This window comes from Pleurodeles waltl, chromosome 10 (genome assembly GCF_031143425.1).
Source record: "Pleurodeles waltl isolate 20211129_DDA chromosome 10, aPleWal1.hap1.20221129, whole genome shotgun sequence".
Classification (NCBI taxonomy): Eukaryota; Metazoa; Chordata; class Amphibia; order Caudata; family Salamandridae; genus Pleurodeles; species Pleurodeles waltl.
Genome location: NC_090449.1, coordinates 257039983 through 257063263, shown reverse-complemented (window position 1 = coordinate 257063263; position 23281 = coordinate 257039983). Strand labels below are relative to the sequence as shown.

General features: G+C 45.1%; 1 protein-coding gene across 3 annotated transcripts in view; it reads left to right on the top strand.

The window, feature by feature from the left end:
- The window catches only part of RHBDF1 (rhomboid 5 homolog 1), a 337002-nt gene that overhangs the window by 300045 nt on the left and 13676 nt on the right, over positions 1-23281 (top strand). For all 3 annotated transcript variants that reach the window (XM_069210378.1, XM_069210376.1, XM_069210377.1), the window contains 2 exons: positions 5773-5867; positions 11448-11523. In XM_069210378.1, the coding sequence (XP_069066479.1) occupies positions 5773-5867; positions 11448-11523 (171 nt within the window). The remainder of the gene's footprint in view (positions 1-5772; positions 5868-11447; positions 11524-23281) is intronic.

The window sequence follows — 23281 nt, the reverse complement described above, 5'->3', positions numbered from 1 at the left end:
CAAGGAGGCACTCGCTTGGAGACGCTTTTTGTCTCGAGTGGAACTCAGGCCTCCTTTCCGCCTATACCTCTTCTGCCCAGAGTTCTCAAGAAAATCAGGAATGACTGGGCCCAAGTCATCTTGGTGGCTCCGGACTGGGCACGGAGAGTATGGTATCCAGAACTATTGAGCATGTCCATCGATCCTCCACTCAGACTGCCTCTTCGGGCGGATCTTCTGTCACAGCAACAGGGGACGGTTCTTCACCCGAACCTGTCCAACCTCTGCCTTCATGCGTGGAGATTGAGCGGCAACAGTTGATGGTTTTTGCACTTCCACCAGAAGTCTGCGATGTTATCTTGGCAGCCAGGCATCCATCAACCAAAACTGTATACGCCTGTTGTTGGAATACATTTGTGGCATGGTGTACCAACAAATCTGTTGATCCTCTTTCTGCCCCTCTATCCGAGGTTCTTCTGTTCATTCTTTCTTTGGCCCAGCAGAGCTCTGCTTTGGGCACCCTTAAAGGGTATTAATCTGCCATTTCGTTCCCTCTTAGGCTACCTGATCAGCCCTCACTCTTTAAATCTCCTATTGTAAGTAGATTCCTAAAAGCACTCACCTATTTATGTCCTCCCACACCATTTATCATGCCTCAGAGGGACCTCAATCTTGTACTTACTTGTTTGATGTGTTCTCCCTTTGAGCCAGTGCATAACTGTCCCTTGCGGCTTCTCACCTTCAAAACTGTCTTTCTTGTTGCAATCATCTCTGCTCACAGGGTGAGTGAGCTTCCGGCCCTTTCCTCAAAACCTCCATACTTGTCTGTGCACCATGACAAAGTAGTGTTACGCAATAAGGCATCCTTCCTTCCTAAGGTGGTTACACCCTTTCATGTAGGCCAGTCCATCACTCTGCATACTTTGAATGCACTCCCAAATCCATCAAATGAGGAGGAGAGACTCAACCGTCTGGACCCAAAAAGAGCATTGGTGTTCTACCTTATTCGTACTAAAGATTTCCGGGTGGATGATCAACTCTTTGTTGGGTATGTGGATGCGAAAAAAGGGAAGGCAGTTCAAAAGCCTTGGGTGCTTCTTTGCATCAAAATGTGCTACGCTTTGGCCAAGAAGCAACTTCCTGAGGGATTGCTTGCTCATTCCACCAGAGCAACTGCTGCTTCCACTACTACTCCTGACGTAATCACGGCGACTACGACGCCAACGAAGCCCTCGAAGTCGACCGACGCCACCTACCGATGCGCAAGGGTATTACTCGAAGAAAAATCTCCGGATCCAGTCCGACGCCAGGGGGAAATTCTAAGGTAAGGAATCTGCAACTAGAATAAGGGCCTGATTACAACTTTGGAGGAGGTGTTAATCGTTAAAAGTGACGGTAAAGTGACAGATATACCACCAGCCGTATTACGAGTCCATTATATCCTATGGAACTCATAATATGGCTGGTGGTATATCCGTCACATTTGAGAGGGATTAACACCTCCTTTAAAGTTGTAATCAGGCCCTATGTCTCTATCAGATATTTCGTTACAGAAGGTAAGTAACTTGTACTTTACTTCCAGAAGATTTCACTTTGCAAGTAATAATGCTGAAGCTGACTGGTAAGGTGCATGGCATCTTTTCTGTTGCCACTAGTAATGTAACTATGTGCCAAAAGCTCTGACTACTGAAATGAACCAGAAAAGAAGAGCAAGGAAATGATAGCCTGCTATTAACTTTGGGCAGAAAAAAACATGAAAAATACAAGTAATGAAGAGAGAAAATGATGTACAATTCCTTTCCCACCTTTTAAAAATAAAAGGGGGGGTTTATAACCCCTTCACGACACCCAAATATTATTTTAATAGTTGTAATTTTGTTGAGGACCCACTGTTATTTCAGACATTATTGTAAACGTTGTAACCCTTTCCTGCACTAAGCGGTCTACCATGCAGAAAACTTATTTTATCTATATTCATTGTTTTTTTTTAACAATATAGGCAACAATGGATTCCTGAAATTAAAACATTCTGCTTCTCCTGGATGCAATCCATAGCTAACTGCATTTATATTGTTTGTAAAATTGAGAGGCAGTATTGCTACATCCAGAGTGGCACAGTGTTGTGCCAAATTATCATTTAACTTTAAACGTTTTAGTGGAGAGAAAGGGCCTAATTATGAGTGGATCCCCTTTGCGCATGGGATGGAATTATGAATTGGCTTTATTTAACCTATTGATAATTATCAGATGCGTTAAATAAAACAACATTCGTTAAGTTTCAGATGGTTAAACCTGCCGAAATGTAACAGGGGAAAACATAGACAATTTACAGTATCATGCAGATTCTGGTACGTTAACACCAAAATCCGCATCTTATGCCCTATATATTAATAATAGGTGTTATTTATTGCACCCAATAAATAATGTATCCCGTGGGATCATTATTTATTTGGGGCAATAACGCCTCAACTAGCAATCAGGTTCAAGTTCATTAAGTGAAAAACATTGAAAACTGGTGTAAGAATAGTAGACTAAGGGCCTGATTTATAGTTTGGTGGACAAGTTACTCTATCACATACGATTTCCATAGGATATAATGGGATCGTAATACGGCGGACGGATTATCTGTCACATACGATTCCCATAGGATATAATGGGTGTGTAATGCGGCAGATGGGTTATCCATCACATTTGTGATGGAGTAACCCCATCCGCTAAACTCTAAATCAGGCCCTTAGTTTTATCAGGTGCAGAAATGCAACTAGTAAAATTACTGGGTCTTTAGGCGATGCAGAGGGAAGATTGATTATATTTGGCCCCCACCTGACCGCTTGCCACAGGATGGTGGAGCATCAAACGCTCCCACCCTACTACAGAGCCTGTCTTGCCTGCACACTTGTTTCCAACCCTCCACGGCCATCCATGGCCACAGCACTTAACTTTGCCACCTATTCACAGCCAGTGGGAAATCTGCGCGAAACACTCCCTGGAATCAAGGATAACCAGCAGAATAAGACCCAGTTATCCCAGATCCACATATTCATTCCTCATTCCAGTCACTAAAACTTCGAAAGCTTGTAGTTTGGGAGGGGGAGATAACTGTGATAATCAGTAATTCTTCCACAGTGTCTCCCACATCTAAACTGCGGGTAACTCAAAATAAGGTCCTTGGCATCTGGGAAAGGGAGTTAGGATGTCATGACTATGGGCCCCATTACGAGTGTGGTGATCTCCAGACTGCCACAATCGCGGTAGCGGTCTATGCTACCACCAATGCGGCAGTGCGACCGCCATATTACAACCCTGGCGGTTGGGCTGCCAGGAAATCACCAGCTCCACCAAGATCTAATATCCCAGTGGTCTGGAGGGTGGTGGCAGTCCTAATCTGCCAGGGCGTGCTACAAGCATCGCTGCCTTGGCGATTACGATCCCCTTCTCCCCCAGTGGTTTCATGGTGGTAGCTCCGCCATAAAAAGGCTGTCGGAGAACGGGTGCAGCTGTCCCCCAAGGGGCCCCTTGTACTGCCCATGCACTTGGCATGGGCAGTGCAGGGCACCCCCTGGTCAGCACCATCGCAGTGTTCACTGTCTGCCTTGCAAACAGTGAACATTGTGATGGTGCTGGTGCACCCTGATGACTACAGCTTTGCCGCCAGCTCGATTGCGAGCCAGAGACAATGCTGTAGCCTGTTTCCTATGGGCGGAAACTTAGGTTTCCACCCCTTGGCCCAGCAGGAAACCCATAATAGCTCCGGCGGAGAGGTCACCGCATACGCTGCCACCCTGTCGGTAGTTTGGCAGATGGGCTTTACAGTGCGCCAAACTCAGGATAGGGCCCCATCTGTTTGCTTTGACCGCTTTGTACGACAATAACCTCAATCTCTGCCAGGGTGAATTATGGATTACAAATCTGCCACCCTCTATTTCATTGATTTCTGACATCACTCTCCTCCAAAAGAGCTCTGTATCAGCAGGTATGGTAGTGGTAATAGCCCTGTATGAAATGCCACAAAGAGATATCTATTAGAGGTGAACTCAGTAACATAGTTTGTCTCATCTGTATTTGTAAGCCCTCAGCGTGTAAGCAGCGTAGGGCTGTCATCAAAAATGCTGTGACATTTACCCCTTTTAAAATCAAAATCACTATAACTTCATGTAAAGAGCCTTAAGAAATAGTAAACCAAGCATTGATAGCACATTTTCTCGAATGAGCCACATGTGCTCCTCGAAGTGTAGCTAACTTCTGACCAAGAGCAAGGGCATACTGGCTGCTGAGAGTTTGGAGATAGTCAGTACAATCCAGTTTTTAATTTACATTGAAACAGAATGCTTACTGGAGGAATGGGAACCCAGTGCTTGCCAAGGTAGGGTACAGAGTGAGCCATGATTGCTGGTAAAAAGCAGTTATTGATGAAAGTGAACTAGGTCAATCATCATTAGTGGTTATCATTGGCCTACTAGGCACCTTCACTACTATTGATAATAGGTTCCTGCTGGACAGGGTAAGATAAGTTACACAGGCGATGGAGGAAGCACTTAGCTGGTTATTGCCTTCCTTGCAAATTAGTAGATCACATGTCTGGTTTGAGGCTTTTGAAGCTCCAGGTATGTAGGCAAGTTCTGGTTCCCCACAGGGACCTCCTCTCTCCTCAATAATTCACCATCTACATGCTACGCTTGCAGAACCTATTCCTATTTAGATTCATAAGGTTTCATGAGAAAGATTATGACATTCAGCTATGTTTGCACTGCTCTGTCATTTATATGAAACATTTCAAATCACTTTATGTACTCATCAAATAATGGATGGGTGCGAATTGCCTTGAACCTAATGGCAACAAATTCCAGCAAAGATGACCGATCCAAAAAACCTAAACCTATGACCATACACTGTAAAAGCTTCAGTTTTAAAGGTTGTTCATTATGAGCAGGTCTCTGAGTTACCACTTGCGGATGACCTAGACGGTTTGCTGTTCATAAAGCAACAAGTCAATAATGCCACAGACAATTGCACCTACCTATCTATAATAAAATTTCTCTGTGAGTGCAATCACAAGTGGATGAAAAGGCTAGATCACAACTTCTAAGTACATTGTAGAAGCTAGACTAGATAACAGCAGCACATTACATCTAGGCTTTGCAAAACATCTGAAAACAAATTTCTGAGACTTCCAAAAACTATGGCAACAGCAGTTGCAAAAGCATCACAAAATTATCATACACTACTAAGATTTCTTTGACTGTCTGTCAGCCGATGAATCATGTTTAAGACTGCACCTCTCGTCCACAAGGGTATAAGGCCTAGCCCACAGCAGGAGCTCTCCATTCACCTACCAAATGTTTACTGCTAACAAAAGATTACTGAAAACTGCAGTGGGTTACAGTCTTTCACCATGCTTGGAAGCAAGTTGTATAATAACCAGACCATTGCAATCAACTTAAAACCAGGTATTTTGCGATTTAGTAAAAGGTTAAATACCTATTGCACTAGATAAAGGTTTTGTGGATTTCTGGAAGTACGCTGTGGTCCTAGTGCGGCACTACTGGGTAAAAATGTGTTAATTAAATAGGTAAAATAGGTAGTAGTAGTTTAAGGCAAAGAATTGCATACTGAAAAGGGTCCATATGAAGAGGGTATTGCTTGAGCATGCATTTAGTAGCATACTGCCAAATCTAGCTTTTCAGGGGTCACAACACATGGTTCAAAACTACATTCTTTCTAACAGAGAATTGTGTTATTTTTGGACTGAAAGTAAGGCAGCACAAATGTGACTTTTTTTTTTGCTCTTTTCAGATTTGCACTAAAACCACTTACGGAAAGTACCCAAATCATCTGCACATGGACTGTGTCATCACAGGCAGGCCCTGTTGTATTGGCACAAAAGGAAGGTATATTTGTTGTGACTTTGAATCTCAGTCATGGATGCATTAAGTTAAACATAAAGTTTTTCCTGTTTGTTTCTTCCAAACAAATCAAACTGTATTACAGCGCTTGATATCTTTGTTTGTGAATCATGACTAAGACTGTGATTTGTAATATGTACACCTTTAATCTCTGTAGTAATGTCACTGTCTATCTGACCATATGTGGTCCAGTGTACAGTCTCACCAACAGTAATACCAATCTAGATGAGTACACTGTTCCAAGAATAAGAGAAAGAGATCCACTAGGCAGTCCTAAAAGTAGAAGCAAATGCCCTCACACATCCGTTGGATGTCATGCTTCATCATAGGGCTTGCTCCTCGCCAGACTGGCACTGCAGTTTCTGGTGGGCCCCACACAGGGGGACTCTTTGCTGGAGATCTTGAAGCAAAAGTACGTGCCAAACTGGACAGATGTAGGGATCAATTTGAACCTACTCAGTAGGAGGAGCAGGAGAGAGAAAAATTAAAATTGGCTAGAGAACCTACAAACCTATGTATTTTATTGATCGTCAGGATTCTCGGTCAAGGTTAAATACATCTAGTAGAGGAAAGGAGGCAATGTTCCATCACTCTACCGCATTTGTGCCGCTTTTGTGTAAACAAATGACGCACATACGGCACTAAAAAAGTATAAATATGGGCCTAAGTGCCTAAGCTTGGCATCCAGGCACCCACACCCTCAATCCAAGGGCAATGCTCTATGGATTAACTGGTCAGGGATATTTGCTTATGATTTTCCACCTCTTCCTCTCATTCCATTGTTCATTTGGAAAATCAGGCACACATCACTCACCATAATCTTGTAGCTCCCACTTGGGGATGCCAGCCATGGTTCACTACTCTCCTGGACCTCTCACTAGTTCCTCACTAGAAGCACCCCAACAGACCAGATCTTCTCACACAGGATCAAAGACAGGTCAGACATCCAGACCTCAAGTCACTCAACCTTGTGATATGGCTCCTGAAGTCATAGAGTTTGGGTATTTAGGATTGCCTTCGAAATGTATGGACATTCTCAGAGAAGCTTGTAGACCTACAACAAGAGCATGTTATGCATCAAAATGTAACTATTTTGCCTGCTACTGTCAGTCCAAACAATTAGCCCCATTAAGTCTACTGTACTAGACATTGTTTGCTATTTGCTTCATTTACAGAAAGCAAATTTGGCTTACACTTGTATTCGTCTTCACCTTGCAGTGATATCAGCATGCTTACAGAACAGAAGACGTACTTCTTTGTTCAGAATCCCAGTTATCAACAACTTTGTGAAAGGCCTTAAAAGAGTAATTCCATCCAGGGTGCCTCCTAGCACCATCCTGGGATCTTAATATTGTACTTACTAGGCTCATGGGGCCTCCTTTTGAGCCACTTAATTAATGTCCGCTTCAGTATCTTTCTTGGAAAGTGGCATTCTTAAGTCGCTATCTCATCTCTCAGACATGTTAGTGAGCTCCAGGCCCTAACATTGGAAGAACGTTTCTTACAAAGAAAAATTGTTCTTCGTACAAATCCAAAGTTCCTACCCAAATTGGTTTCTCAATTTCTTATCAATCAATCCATTGAGTCACCATTTTATTTCCCACAACCAAAATCTGTTGCAGAAAGAGCTCACCACACTCTTGATGCCAAACGAGCACTCAGGTACTACATGGATGGGACCAAAGAATTTAGAAAAACTAAACAGCTTTTTATAGCGTTTTTTCAACCTCATAAGGGTATTCCAATATTAAAGAAAAAAACAGCATAGCTAGATGGATAGTTAAATGCATAAGCAGCTACTTGGTGTGCACCACAATACATTCACAAAGCATTATTGTATAGATGTACTAGTGCGCCAAGTCAATGTAGGACAGGCTGTCCTAAGAATACTTTTTCAAACAACTGCAACTCCCACAGGTTAGCCACCGCTTTCATGGATGGACTACTTTACAATCTATGTAGAGCATGTGCATCTATAGCCACACATGCCATGGAACGGAAAATGATACTTACCCAGTAGACATGTGTTCTTGGCATGTAGTGCTGTAGATTCACATTGCTCGCCCTCCTTCCTGGATGCCTGTGGCCGTTCCCGTTATCATATACCTGTATATATTTGTACGTATGTAGGTACACTTGCATGGACATCTCTTTCTCTATACTTCCTCTGTTCTCTCTCTTTCACCGGCCTGCGGGAAAACAGTCTAACAAAGGACTAGGTGCCCATGTGCAGTATCACCAAGAAGGAGGAGTCACTCGATCCCATGATTCCAAAATGCTTCTTCGAAGAAAAACAACTTGTAACACTCCAAACCCAATACTAAATGGTAGGAATATGCAGCACTACATGCCAAGTACAGATGTCTACTGGGTAACATTTTCCTTAACCCCTCTGAAGTCCAACACTTTCCGTACTGTTGCACAGACTGGAGTGGGAATAGTAATGTTAACCTCTTCGGAGTCTAGCACTCTTTCTAATGTTGCACAGATTAGAGTGGGAATAGTTATTTTAACCCCACCGAAGTCCATCACTTTCCCTACTGTTGCATAGAATGGAGTGGGAATAGTTAAATTAACCCCTCCAAAGTCCAACACTTTCCCTACTGTTGCACAGACTGGAGAGGGAATAGTTAAATTAACCCCTCCAAAGTCCAACACTTTCCCTACTGTTGCACAGACTGGAGAGGGAATAGTAAGTTTAACCCCGCTCAACTCCAGCGCTTTCCCTATTGTTACACACACTAGACTGGGAATAGTAAATTTTACCCCTCCAAAGTCCAACGCTTTCCATACTGTTGCTTAGACTGGAGTGGAAATAGCAATTTTAATCCCAATGAATTCCAGTGTTTTCCCTCCTGTTGTACAGACTGAAGTAGAAATAGTAAATCTTACCCCTCCGAAGACCAGCGCTTTCCCTACTGTTGTATAAACTAGAGTGCAAATAGTCTATGTGTTATTCCCAGACTTAAATACATTTTCTAACATTTTTTAAATATGTTTATTATTAATATGTGTTCATAATTTTAATTTTATAGTATTTGTTTATATTTTTATTTGTTTCTAATTTGTTTATTTTTTAATATTTTTTATTTTATTTGTTTCGTAATTTATATAATGTTTTATACTTTATTACTTTTCATATTTGATGTAATATGTTTTTTATGATAGTAAAGGTAAATATTTAAACAAAAAATTAAAATAATGTACGATATGGATTGTAATAATTATGGTATATATATGTTTATAAACATACATATATATATATGAATGTATGTTTATATAAGTATATGTATTTTTTTATATAGTGTTAAAAATTAGTGAGATTTATTTAACTAACATTATATTAATGGTATGTAGTCCAATAATTAAGATTTACTCCTATAAACTTTATATATTAAGCAGCAATATTTTTGTATGCTTATAACAATGTTAGTGTGAAATGATATTTTTTATATACTTTTGTATTTACCATTATAAGTTTAGGAAAAAGATATATTTGTTATCGATATTTTTGACACAATATTTTTGTTGCACAATATTGTTGGTTCCATTATTACCTCGGTGATCCCCATCCGTTTCTCTCGGAGTGACATCAAAGCCAGCTATCAAGAATTATCACAGCTCAGCAGCAGTGGGACCTTGAAATGACTGTCAGTGTTTAGCAGTATTTTGTTAAAAGCCCTTTCGCTTCATTAACTCTTTCAGAGGGAAAGTCAGAACATTCCACGTGCAAAATGTTTCCTGTCATTCCATTTTCTGAAAGTCTGATTCCTTTTATGCTTAACGTTTGAAGGTAAATAACTATGCATAGAAGTGAGTTGGTTCCTAAAGTACACATAATTAAAGATAGCTGTTCATTTAGCCAGGAAGATTGTTTCAAGAAAGAAGAAATATATCACAGATGGGAAGGTTTTCCTTCAGGATTACCTTTGCATTGCTTACTGGTTAGATGTTTCTCATGGAAACTGCCGGGATAGCTGTGCTTTCAGGCACATAAAGGCATAGTTGTGTAATTCCCTTTTTTTACTTGAAAGTAGGTACTGGCTCGACAATGGCAACACCTACCCACTGTAATTCTAGTGTCACAAGTGATCCTACTTCTCAATTCTAATGACACGTGAACCATTTGCAAAAAACAGCATGGTGGTAAAGCTACTACCATGCAATGTCTTGCTCCCTTGGACACGTCTACCAAGATATTTGGAAGATCTTGCAGAAAGTGACCCGTCACAGCCCAGGTAATGCTTGGGATTCCATCATGGCCCGAGTCCTGCTTTGCCGTGCATTCTTCCCAGAAACTCCTTAAGTCTTATTACAATGGTTTATAAAGATGATTACATTCCTCAATGTGAACAGACACCTAACCATGAGGGAAGTGTGGGATTTGTAAGGCATTCTATGGACTCCTTGGCAGGGGAAACCCTGAGATTGCCCATGACTCCTGGTGACTATTTAGCTGGTGCTTGAGGTCTGTGGGGTATGTTATGCTATTTCAGTTAAGTTTTATAAGTGCTTGTTCACCCTAGGGTCTCCCGGCACAAAGAGGGAAGTTCCTAGAGCAAACTTGGTTTAGGGAACAACAATCAGTGTTCGGTTTCTTCCTGAAACTAAAATGACAAAATGTCGCGGGAGATATTACGAGCATTAGATTTTCTTAAATACATTCGTAAAATGTAGGTTTTTCAACTGCAGAGGTAGGAAACCAGACCAACATTCGATTTTCCTGCATGATATCACAGTTGCATGATTTGTTTTCTGCAATCACAGGAATTCATAGATTCGGTCTCACTTGATAGGTTAGCCTCTGGCCCTAGAAAGATCATTCCACCTAGCATCCGTTATACCTCTGCCAGTCATTTCTCATCCTGAGGCGCTCTGTCAACTATGCGAAGCCTAGACTTTTATTAATAGATAATCTGCTGTAGAGCTCAGTTGTGTTCAGGCACACTTGGAAGGAGCTCATATGCTTGCAGACTGAGCTAATCAGGGCTTTACCTTTGTAGTGAAATGGACTGCTTTGAGCATTGATTCTCACGAGTCTCCAAAGCTACTGGCAACTGCAGAGCAAGAGCTTCATTACACTGCATAACTCATTGTTGTGAAGGATGCACCACAGCCATTGTTTTTTACAGCCATAGTATATCTAACGATTGATCTGCCAGTACTCTACCGGCGTGTGCAGTGTTCCATCAGGCAAAGATGCCTTCCGCGACTGGGCTGCCATCTCCCTTTACTGCAAGGGTGACTACATCTTTCATTCAATTGGGGGCACAGCTAAATTTGCATTGTACATGCTAGTGCAGATCATTAACAACACTAGAGGTGGGCAAGCCGACAAATGGACAGGGGTGGCGAGGTGAGTAAAGCCGTACCAGGAGCTTGGCTTGGCTCCCACACACGAGCTGACCCTCGTATGCAACATCCGAAAGTAATACCTGCTTGTATTTTTATAGCACACCACACAAACTATGCAAATACGGTCAGATTGTGTTCAGCTTTTAATGCTTTTCTTGAATGAAGCTTTATAATATATGGTACATTTAAACAACTATGATTCTTTTAAAGGTGTGAAATTACATCCAGGGAATACTGTGATTTTATGAGAGGATATTTCCATGAAGAAGCAACGCTCTGTTCCCAGGTAAACTTTTCTATGTTATTGGTTTAGTCACTACATTCAGTGTTTCAAAATCACAGCTTTGCAGCACACTCCATGCAAATCGGAGAGCCTAATTTCCACCATTGCGATATCGCCGATCTGCCTGTGTTAATTTTTGTCAATAAGTTGTTTTGTTTAGCAATGGCAGTATATTTTAACGTTAATCCAACAGTCAATCATATGTTATGAGAGACCTTTTCCACACAATTTGGCTCACATGGGCACCGCGGCTGTATGAAATATGTATGAAACTGGTCCCTGTATAGCGGGCACTTACCCACTCCTACAAGGCAGCTCAGTTGGCCCTGGCAAAGTTTGCTTACGAGAATCTTGGTGATCACAGGGCAACCTCTTGGCATGTTTGGGAAATGTCCCATCTTCTGAGCAAAATGAAAAAATGGGAAACAAAGCCTGTATATTTTTGTAAAAACAATAGTATTAATAATGTGCTGTAATCGTATGGATTCTGAGTGAATTTCTGGTATTTGACCAGTTGTATTCACAACTACGTATTGTGATTTGCTATGTAAAAGTCATTTTTGAAGCATGTTTAGAGGTGAGAAATATTTGTAGGCTCTATATATTAAGGTCTCCATTCACTTAAGATTACTCATTTTGACTTTGATATGTGCACAAAACGATGTGTGTAGTCAGTTATTTGTCATGGTGCATTCAAACATCCTCAGACAGTGTTTTTGGGCATGCATGTAGGAACGGTCCACTTAAAGTGACTATGGGCCAGATGTAGCAAGTTCCGATTCGCAAAATCGGATGCAGAATGGTGTCTCAGACACCGTCTGCGATTCGCTATGGGGTCGCAAAGACCCACCTCATTAATACTAATGAGGTGGGTCGCATTTTGCGAGTCCCTGCACTCACAGGGATGGTGGCCTGCTGAAGACAGCAGACCTCCATGTCTGTGACTGCTTCTTAAATAAAGCTGTTTTATTTATTTATTTTGCAGCCCGTTTTGCTTAAAGGAAAATGAGTTGCAAAATAAAAAAATAACGAAACTGCTCTGAAAAAACCTTTTTGGCAACATTCACAAAGGGGAAGGGGTCCCATAGGGACCCCTTTCCTTTTGCGAATGGGTTACCACCAGTGTGACACTGGCGGTAACTGCGAATTGCTTTGCGACCGCATTCGCGGTCACAAAGCAATTTAGCACCGCGATGCGAGTCGCAAATAGGAAGGGGACACCCCTTCCTATTTGCGAGTCGCATTCACAACTTGCGAGGCGGTACCGACTCGCAAATTGTGAATGAGCATCGCGATGAGCATTTTGCATGGCGCAAACTGCGATTTTCGCAGTTTGCACCATGCAAAATGCTTCCTACATCTGTCTCTATGTTACTAACAGGCAGGGCATAGCCTGAGGGCGGGAGTGAGACCTAAGGGAGCGGAGATCACAACATCTCATGGTTGATGTAGGAAGTTGGCTCTGTATGTGCTATTTCAAAGTAAGGAATAGCATGCACAGAGTCCAAGGGTTCCCCTTAGAGGTAAAATAGTGGTAAAAAGAGATAATACTAATGCTCTATTTTGTGGTAGTGTGGTCGAGCAGTAGGCTTATCCAAGGAGTAGTGTTAAGCATTTGTTGTACATACACATAGACAATAAATGAGGTACACACACTCAGAGACAAATCCAGCCAATAGGTTTTGTTATAGAAAAATATATTTTCTTAGTTTATTTTAAGAACCACAGGTTCAAATTTAACATGTAATATCTTGTCTGAAAGGTATTGCAGGTAAGTACATTAGGAACTTTGAATCATTTCAATTGCATGTATACTTTTCAAGTTATTCACAAATAGCTATTTTAAAAGTGGACACTTAGTGCAATTTTCACAGTTCCTGGGGGAGGTAAGTTTTTGTTAGTTTTACCAGGTAAGTAAGACACTTACAGGGTTCAGTTCTTGGTCCAAGGTAGCCCACCGTTGGGGGTTCAGAGCAACCCCAAAGTTACCACACCAGCAGCTCAGGGCCGGTCAGGTGCAGAGTTCAAAGTGGTGCCCAAAACGCGTAGGCTATAATGGAGAGAAGGGGGTGCCCCGGTTCCGGTCTGCTTGCAGGTAAGTACCCGCGTCTTCGGAGGGCAGACCAGGGGGGTTTTGTAGGGCACCGGGGGGGACACAAGCCCACACAGAAATTTCACCCTCAGCGGCGCGGGGGCGGCCAGGTGCAGTGTTAGAACAAGCGTCGGGTTCGCAATGTAAGTCAATGAGAGATCAAGGGATCTCTTCAGCGCTGCAGGCAGGCAAGGGGGGGCTTCCTCGGGGAAACCTCCACTTGGGCAAGGGAGAGGGACTCCTGGGGGTCACTTCTGCAGTGAAAGTCCGGTCCTTCAGGTCCTGGGGGCTGCGGGTGCAGGGTCTTTTCCAGGCGTCGGGACTTAGGTTTCAGAGAGTCGCGGTCAGGGGAAGCCTCGGGATTCCCTCTGCAGGCGCCGCTGTGGGGGCTCAGGGGGGACAGGTTTTGGTACTCACAGTCGTAGAGTAGTCCGGGGGTCCTCCCTGAGGTGTTGGTTCTCCACCAGCCGAGTCGGGGTCGCCGGGTGCAGTGTTGCAAGTCTCACGCTTCTTGCGGGGAGTTGCAGGGTTCTTTAAAGCTGCTTCTTGAAACAAAGTTGCAGTCTTTTTGGAGCAGGTCCGCTGTCCTCGGGAGTTTCTTGTCGTCGTCGAAGCAGGGCAGTCCTCAGAGGATTCAGAGGTCGCTGGTCCCTTTGGAAGGCGTCGCTGGAGCAGAGTTCTTTGGAAGGCAGGAGACAGGCCGGTGAGTTTCTGGAGCCAAGGCAGTTGTTGTCTTCTGGTCTTCCTCTGCAGGGGTTTTCAGCTGGGCAGTCCTTCTTCTTGTTGTTGCAGGAATCTAAATCTTTAGGTTCAGGGAAGCCCTTAAATACTAAATTTAAGGGCGTGTTTAGGTCTGGGGGGTTAGTAGCCAATGGCTACTAGCCCTGAGGGTGGGTACACCCTCTTTGTGCCTCCTCCCAAGGGGAGGGGGTCACATCCCTAATCCTATTGGGGGAATCCTCCATCTGCAAGATGGAGGATTTCTAAAAGTTAGAGGCACCTCAGCTCAGGACACCTTAGGGGCTGTCCTGACTGGCCAGTGACTCCTCCTTGTTTTTCTCATTATCTCTCCTGGACTTGCCGCCAAAAGTGGGGGCTGGGTCCAGGAGGCGGGCATCTCCACTAGCTGGAGTGCCCTGGGGCATTGTAACACGAAGCTTGAGCCTTTGAAGCTCACTGCTAGGTGTTACAGTTCCTGCAGGGGGGAGGTGTGAAGCACCTCCACCCAGAGCAGGCTTTGTTTCTGTCCTCAGAGAGCACAAAGGCTCTCACCGCATGAGGTCAGACACTCGTCTCTCAGCAGCAGGCTGGCACAGACCAGTCAGTCCTGCACTGAACAATTGGGTAAAATACAGGGGGTATCTCTAAGACGCCCTCTGTGTGCATTTTTTAACAAATCCAACACTGGCATCAGTGTGGGTTTATTATTCTGAGAAGTTTGATACTAAACTTCCCAGTATTCAGTGTAGCCATTATGGGGCTGTGGAGTTCGTTTTTGACAGACTCCCAGCCCATATACTATTATGGCTACCCTGCACTTACAATGTCTAAGGTTTTGCTTAGACACTGTAGGGGCATAGTGCTCATGCACATATGCCCTCACCTGTGGTATAGTGCACCCTGCCTTAGGGCTGTAAGGCCTACTAGAGGGGTGACTTACCTATGCCACAGGCAGTGGGAGGTTGGCATGGCACCCTGAGGGGAGTGCCATGTCGACTTAGTCATTTTCTCCCCATCAGCACACACAAGCTGGCAAGCAGTGTGTCTGTGCTGAGTGAGGGGTCCCTAGTGTGGCATAAGACATGCTGCAGCCCTTAGAGACCTTCCCTGGCATCAGGGCCCTTGGTACCAGGGGTACCAGTTACAAGGGACTTACCTAGGGGCCAGGGTTGTGCCAATTGTGGAAACAATGGTACATTTTAGGTGAAAGAACACTGGTGCTGGGGCCTGGTTAGCAGGGTCCCAGCACACTTCTCAGTCAAGTCAGCATCAGTATCAGGCAAAAAGTGGGGGGTAACTGCAACAGGGAGCCATTTCTTTACACAAGCCCCCCCCCAGCCCACAGGCCAGGAGACTCAGCCAAAGCTGGGAGAGTCTTCCTAGTCTGTCAGGCGAGGAAGAGTAGAGGAAATAGGCTGGTTTGTTGCAGGGCCTACTCTGCCTTACATCCTCCTGTTCAGGTCATTCCCTCTGGGGAACTGACCCACTTCCACAGTGATAGGACCTAGTCTGAACTGCCTCTTGTCCGTGCTTTTTATGTCTTCACCCATTCTCTCTATTTTGGGGTTAGAGGTATCCACCTCTGCTAATCTTATCTTAGCCAGGGTCACCCCTAGCTTACCCAAAGAGGTTACCCAGAGCTGGAGTAACCCCACCATGACCAACAGGATCAGGGGGCCTAACTTGCTATTTGGCATGGGGTCAGACCACCATGCCAAGGATAGTGCAGCCATAAAGGCTAACACCCAGCAGAGGCCACTGACAGCTATCAGTGCCCAGAACCACACCTTTAGCTCTTCACCTACAAGGGAAGGGGCTAAGTTACAGGCTTCTTTGGGTTCAGGGTGCCTGTCTGCTGTATTAGAGTGGGGGGTTACCCCATCTTGTAGTAAACACCCTTCTTCCACTCTTTCTTCTGTTAGCTGAGGAGCCACCCACTCAGGCTTAACAGTTGCCTGACTAGCCAGGACTTCTTGTGGGTCAGGTTGGACTTTTTCAGAGCCACTTTTGGAGTTCTCCCCTACTGGAGCAGAATCTTCTTGGCTTGCTGGAACCTTGGCTAAAGGTTGTCCACCTTTCCTACTCTGTTTCCTTTTCTTTTTCTTCTGGGGCCTACTTGCATTTACTGCAGAGGCAGGCACTCCAGAATCCTTGGGAGAGGACTGGCACTGGACCAGTTCCTCTCTTGAGCTCTGACTAACCTCTGGGTAGTCATTTCCAAGGAGACAATCAAGGGGGAGGTCTGTACTGACTACCACCCTTCTCCAGCTAAAAGTCCCACCCACTTCTATGGGCACAAAAGCCACTGGCCTACAAGTGACCCTGTCTGGGCTAACTCTTACTCTGGCCATCTCACCTGGGATGTATTGGTTTGAGAACACCAGCCTGTCATGCACAATAGTGTGACTGGCACAAGTGTCTCTCAGGGCAGTGGCTGGGATTCCATTCACCTGTAGGTGGTGGAAGTGTCTACTTCCCTCTGGAATCTCCAACTCACCTGTTGGGCCCTTTTTCCAGTTGAAGGCTATGAAGACCTCCTCATCTGAGGAGTCATCCCCAATGGCTACACTGGTCACCCCTGGGATTTTGCTAGGGGGTTTGTTTTTGGGACAAGAAGTGTCCTTGGTGTGGTGCCCTGTCTGTTTACAGTTATGGCACCATGCCTTAGTGGCATCCCAGCTCTTACCCTTGTACCCACCTTTGTTTTGGGTTGTGTCTCTGGGCCCACCCACCTGGTCTGGTTTTTGGGGGCCTACAGGGGACTCTTTTTCTTTGTTTCTAGTGTCACCCACTTTCTCCTGGGGAGGCTTTGTAACCCCTTTCTTTTGGTCACCCCCAGTGGAAGTTTTGGTTACCCTAGTCTTGACCCAGTGGTCTGCCTTCTTTCCCAATTCTTGGGGAGAAATTGGACCTAGGTCTACCAGATACTGATGCAACTTTTCATTGAAGCAGTTACTTAAAATGTGTTCTTTCATAAACAAATTATAAAGCCCAACATAGTCATACACTTCATTTCCAGTTACCCAACCATCCAGTGTTTTTACTGAGTAGTCAACATAATCAACCCAGGTCTGGCTCGAGGATTTTTGAGCCCCCCTGAATCTAATTCTATACTCCTCAGTGGAGAATCCAAAGCCCTCAATCAGGGTACCCTTCATGAGGTCATAAGATTCTGCATCTTTTTTAGAGAGTGTGAGGAGTCTATCCCTACACTTTCCTGTGAACATTTCCCAAAGGAGAGCACCCCAGTGAGATTTGTTCACTTTTCTGGTTTCACAAGCCCTCTCAAAAGCTGTGAACCATTTGGTGATGTCATCACCATCTTCATATTTAGTTACAATCCCTTTGGGGATTTTCAACATGTCAGGAGAATCTCTGACCCTATTTATGTTGCTGCCACCATTGATGGGTCCTAGGCCCATCTCTTGTCTTTCCCTTTCTATGGCTAGGATCTGTTTTTCCAAAGCCAATCTTTTGGCCATCCTGGCTAACTGGATGTCCTCTTCACTGGAGTTACTTTCAGTGATTTCAGAGAGGCTGGACCCTCCTGTGAGGGAGCCAGCATTTCTGACTGCTATTTTTGGAGTCAGGGTTTGAGAGACCCTGTTCTCCCTAAATAGGACTGGTAGGGGGGAATTTTCCTCCAAGTCACTATCTTCATCCTCTGTGTTGCCATCCTCAGAGGGGTTGGCCTTTGCAAACTCTGCCAACAGCTCCTGGAGCTGTAGTTTGGAAGGTCTGGGGCCCATTGTTATTTTCTTTATTTTACAGAGTGACCTTAGCTCCCTCATCTTAAGATGGAGGTAAGGTGTGGTGTCGAGTTCCACCACATTCACATCTGTACTAGACATTATGCTTCTAAAAGTTGGAATACTTTTTAAGAATCCAAAACTAGTTCCAGGTTCTAAATTCAAACTTTTAGCAAACTTTTAAACTCTAAAAGAAATGCTAACAGGGACTAACACAAGGCCCTAGCAGGACTTTAAAGAATTTAGAAAACTTTTCAAATTGCAAAAATCAATTTCTAATGACAATTTTGGAATTTGTCGTGTGATCAGGTATTGGCTGAGTAGTCCAGCAAATGCAAAGTCTTGTACCCCACCGCTGATCCACCAATGTAGGAAGTTGGCTCTGTATGTGCTATTTCAAAGTAAGGAATAGCATGCAGAGTCCAAGGGTTCCCCTTAGAGGTAAAATAGTGGTAAAAAGAGATAATACTAATGCTCTATTTTGTGGTAGTGTGGTCGAGCAGTAGGCTTATCCAAGGAGTAGTGTTAAGCATTTGTTGTACATACACATAGACAATAAATGAGGTACACACACTCAGAGACAAATCCAGCCAATAGGTTTTGTTATAGAAAAATATCTTTTCTTAGTTTATTTTAAGAACCACAGGTTCAAATTTAACATGTAATATCTTGTTTGAAAGGTATTGCAGGTAAGTACATTAGGAACTTTGAATCATTTCAATTGCATGTATACTTTTCAAGTTATTCACAAATAGCTATTTTAAAAGTGGACACAGCGCAATTTTCACAGTTCCTGGGGGAGGTAAGTTTTTGTTAGTTTTACCAGGTAAGTAAGACACTTACAGGGTTCAGTTCTTGGTCCAAGGTAGCCCACCGTTGGGGGTTCAGAGCAACCCCAAAGTTACCACACCAGCAGCTCAGGGCCGGTCAGGTGCAGAGTTCAAAGTGGTGCCCAAAACGCATAGGCTATAATGGAGAGAAGGGGGTGCCCCGGTTCCGGTCTGCTTGCAGGTAAGTACCCGCGTCTTCGGAGGGCAGACCAGGGGGGTTTTGTAGGGCACCGGGGGGGACACAAGCCCACACAGAAATTTCACCCTCAGCGGCGCGGGGCGGCCGGGTGCAGTGTTAGAACAAGCGTCGGGTTCGCAATGTAAGTCAATGAGAGATCAAGGGATCTCTTCAGCGCTGCAGGCAGGCAAGGGGGGGGCTTCCTCGGGGAAACCTCCACTTGGGCAAGGGAGAGGGACTCCTGGGGGTCACTTCTGCAGTGAAAGTCCGGTCCTTCAGGTCCTGGGGGCTGCGGGTGCAGGGTCTTTTCCAGGCGTCGGGACTTAGGTTTCAGAGAGTCGCGGTCAGGGGAAGCCTCGGGATTCCCTCTGCAGGCGGCGCTGTGGGGGCTCAGGTGGGACAGGTTTTGGTACTCACAGTCGTAGAGTAGTCCGGGGGTCCTCCCTGAGGTGTTGGTTCTCCACCAGCCGAGTCGGGGTCGCCGGGTGCAGTGTTGCAAGTCTCACGCTTCTTGCGGGGAGTTGCAGGGTTCTTTAAAGCTGCTTCTTGAAACAAAGTTGCAGTCTTTTTGGAGCAGGTCCGCTGTCCTCGGGAGTTTCTTGTCGTCGTCGAAGCAGGGCAGTCCTCAGAGGATTCAGAGGTCGCTGGTCCCTTTGGAAGGCGTCGCTGGAGCAGAGTTCTTTGGAAGGCAGGAGACAGGCCGGTGAGTTTCTGGAGCCAAGGCAGTTGTTGTCTTCTGGTCTTCCTCTGCAGGGGTTTTCAGCTGGGCAGTCCTTCTTCTTGTTGTTGCAGGAATCTAAATCTTTAGGTTCAGGGAAGCCCTTAAATACTAAATTTAAGGGCGTGTTTAGGTCTGGGGGGTTAGTAGCCAATGGCTACTAGCCCTGAGGGTGGGTACACCCTCTTTGTGCCTCCTCCCAAGGGGAGGGGGTCACATCCCTAATCCTATTGGGGGAATCCTCCATCTGCAAGATGGAGGATTTCTAAAAGTTAGAGGCACCTCAGCTCAGGACACCTTAGGGGCTGTCCTGACTGGCCAGTGACTCCTCCTTGTTTTTCTCATTATCTCTCCTGGACTTGCCGCCAAAAGTGGGGGCTGGGTCCAGGAGGCGGGCATCTCCACTAGCTGGAGTGCCCTGGGGCATTGTAACACGAAGCTTGAGCCTTTGAAGCTCACTGCTAGGTGTTACAGTTCCTGCAGGGGGCAGGTGTGAAGCACCTCCACCCAGAGCAGGCTTTGTTTCTGTCCTCAGAGAGCACAAAGGCTCTCACCGCATGAGGTCAGACACTCGTCTCTCAGCAGCAGGCTGGCACAGACCAGTCAGTCCTGCACTGAACAATTGGGTAAAATACAGGGGGTATCTCTAAGACGCCCTCTGTGTGCATTTTTTAACAAATCCAACACTGGCATCAGTGTGGGTTTATTATTCTGAGAAGTTTGATACTAAACTTCCCAGTATTCAGTGTAGCCATTATGGGGCTGTGGAGTTCGTTTTTGACAGACTCCCAGCCCATATACTCTTATGGCTACCCTGCACTTACAATGTCTAAGGTTTTGCTTAGACACTGTAGGGGCATAGTGCTCATGCACATATGCCCTCACCTGTGGTATAGTGCACCCTGCCTTAGGGCTGTAAGGCCTACTAGAGGGGTGACTTACCTATGCCACAGGCAGTGGGAGGTTGGCATGGCACCGTGAGGGGAGTGCCATGTCGACTTAGTCATTTTCTCCCCATCAGCACACACAAGCTGGCAAGCAGTGTGTCTGTGCTGAGTGAGGGGTCCCTAGGGTGGCATAAGACATGCTGCAGCCCTTAGAGACCTTCCCTGGCATCAGGGCCCTTGGTACCAGGGGTACCAGTTACAAGGGACTTACCTAGGTGCCAGGGTTGTGCCAATTGTGGAAACAATGGTACATTTTAGGTGAAAGAACACTGGTGCTGGGGCCTGGTTAGCAGGGTCCCAGCACACTTCTCAGTCAAGTCAGCATCAGTATCAGGCAAAAAGTGGGGGGTAACTGCAACAAGGAGCCATTTCTTTACAGTTGATAAATGAACTTTTCCAATTCACTGAGAAGCGCTGTAAGAAATAATATTTGAACTTCGGTTGGTGCCTCAGTTAGCAACAGAATGGTTACAATAACTCACAGGCCATGTCCACACACTATGGGCCCGATTCACAAAGGCAACTTGCACCATTGAGTACGTTTACACTTTCACAAGCTGCACTTTTGCAGTAGTTTTCACTTTTGTAGTAACTTAAATTTTTCTAGTAAGTACAGCACTAAATATGGCCAAACACTGATACTGCAACACCTCCCCATGGAAAATAATGGAGGTAGGGACATACTACAAAAAGGGTAAATTACTATAAATGTGCAGCATATGAATTTCCGAAAAGTAGTAAACTTAGTCAAAAGTGTAAGTTACTACAAAGTGCAGTTTGTGAATAGTACTTTGTAGTAAGTCTTGTAGTACTACAAAATAAAGTACAGTTTGTGAATCAGGCCCCCTCTTTTTTAAGGCAAACGTTAATGAAGCATTCCTTTGGAGAGTAGCACAGCTTGTGGGTGTTTCCCTTTGTAATCCACCAGTTCTGCCACCAGCGCTGTCATGCTGATGTGTGTACAGACTCTGGGGGTCATTCCGACTTTGGCGGGCGGCGGAGGCCGCCCGCCAAAGTAACCCCGTCGGAAGACCGCTCCGCGGTCAACAGACCGCAACGCTCATTCCGACTTTCCCGCTGGGCCAGCCATGCCAGTGGCATGGGCAGCGCAGGGGCCCCCAGGGGCCCCACGACACCCGTTCCCGCCATCCTGTTCCTGGAGCTCAGTCCTCCTGTATGTCTTCCCACCCGACCAGGCCCGCATTATCCTTGTGGCCCCGGATTGGGCATAGAAAGTCTGGTATCCTAAGCTACTGAGTATGACAATCAATCCTCTGATCAGGCTGCCCCTTTGGAAGGATCTTATGTCGCAGCAGCAGGGGAGGGTTCTCCACCAAACCTGTCCAGTCTCCACCTTTTTGCATAGCGATTGGGCAGCAGCAATTGACAGCCTTTAACCTTCCGAACCGAAATGTGCAACGTCATCTTGACAGCCAGGCGTTCCTTCACCAAGCCAGTATACGCCGGCTGTTGGAAAAATGAGTGGCCTGGTGTTTTGACAGAAATGTTAATCAGCTCTCTGTCTTCCTTTCTCAGGTTCTTCTCTTCATTCTTTCTCTTTGCTCTGCTTTGGGCACTCGTATGTGTTATCTTTCTGCTAGCTCTGTATTCCTAAGTTACTCTGATTACCCGTCTCTTTTCAAATCTCCTATCGTACATAGATTCTTGAAAGGTTGGTGTTGGAAATAACCCTTTTTGCAGGGTTATCCCCAAACTTGTTGCCCCTGACCTCCTGGTTGTGTCTGTGTGCTGCATTTTGTTTTTGCTGGCTTTAGAACCCTGGACAATTTACCCCTGCTGACCAGTGCTAAAGTGCAGGTGCTCCCTGACTAAACAGTATTGGTGATTGATTTATCCATGGTCGTCATATCTGATTTACTAGTAAGTCCCTAGTAAAGAGCACTATGTGTACCCAGGGCCTGTAAATCAAATGCTACTAGTGGGCCTGCAGCACTGATTGTGCCACCCACATGAGTAGCCATGTAAACATGTCTCAGGCCTGCCACTGCAGTATCTGTGTGTGCAGTTTACTACTATTTTGTACTGGCAAGTGCACCACTTGCCAGGCCCAAACCTTCCCTTTTACCACATGTACGGCACACCTCAAGTAGGCCCATGGCAGCCCCACGGGCAGGATGCAGTGCATTTAAAAAGTTGGATATGTACTGGTGTGTTTTACATGTCCTGATAGTGAAATAGCTATTTTTTTCACAGTATTTCAAAGACTGTCTTTCCCATAGGGTAGCATGGGGATTGCCTTGAAATAACCTTTAAGTGCAGTTTCCCATTTGGAGCAGATAGTGATATGGATTTCGGGGTCTCTGAACTCACAATTTAAAAATACAACTTTTGGTGAGGTTGGTTTTTTAATTGTAAGTTTGAAAATTCCACTTTTAGAAAGTGGGCATTTTCTTGCTACTCAGGCTGTGCCTCTGCCTGTCTATGGAATACACGTCTGGGTCAGGATGACAATTGGGCTGTTTGTGAATTCACTCTAGACAGTCACACAAAGGAAGCTGAGGTGTGC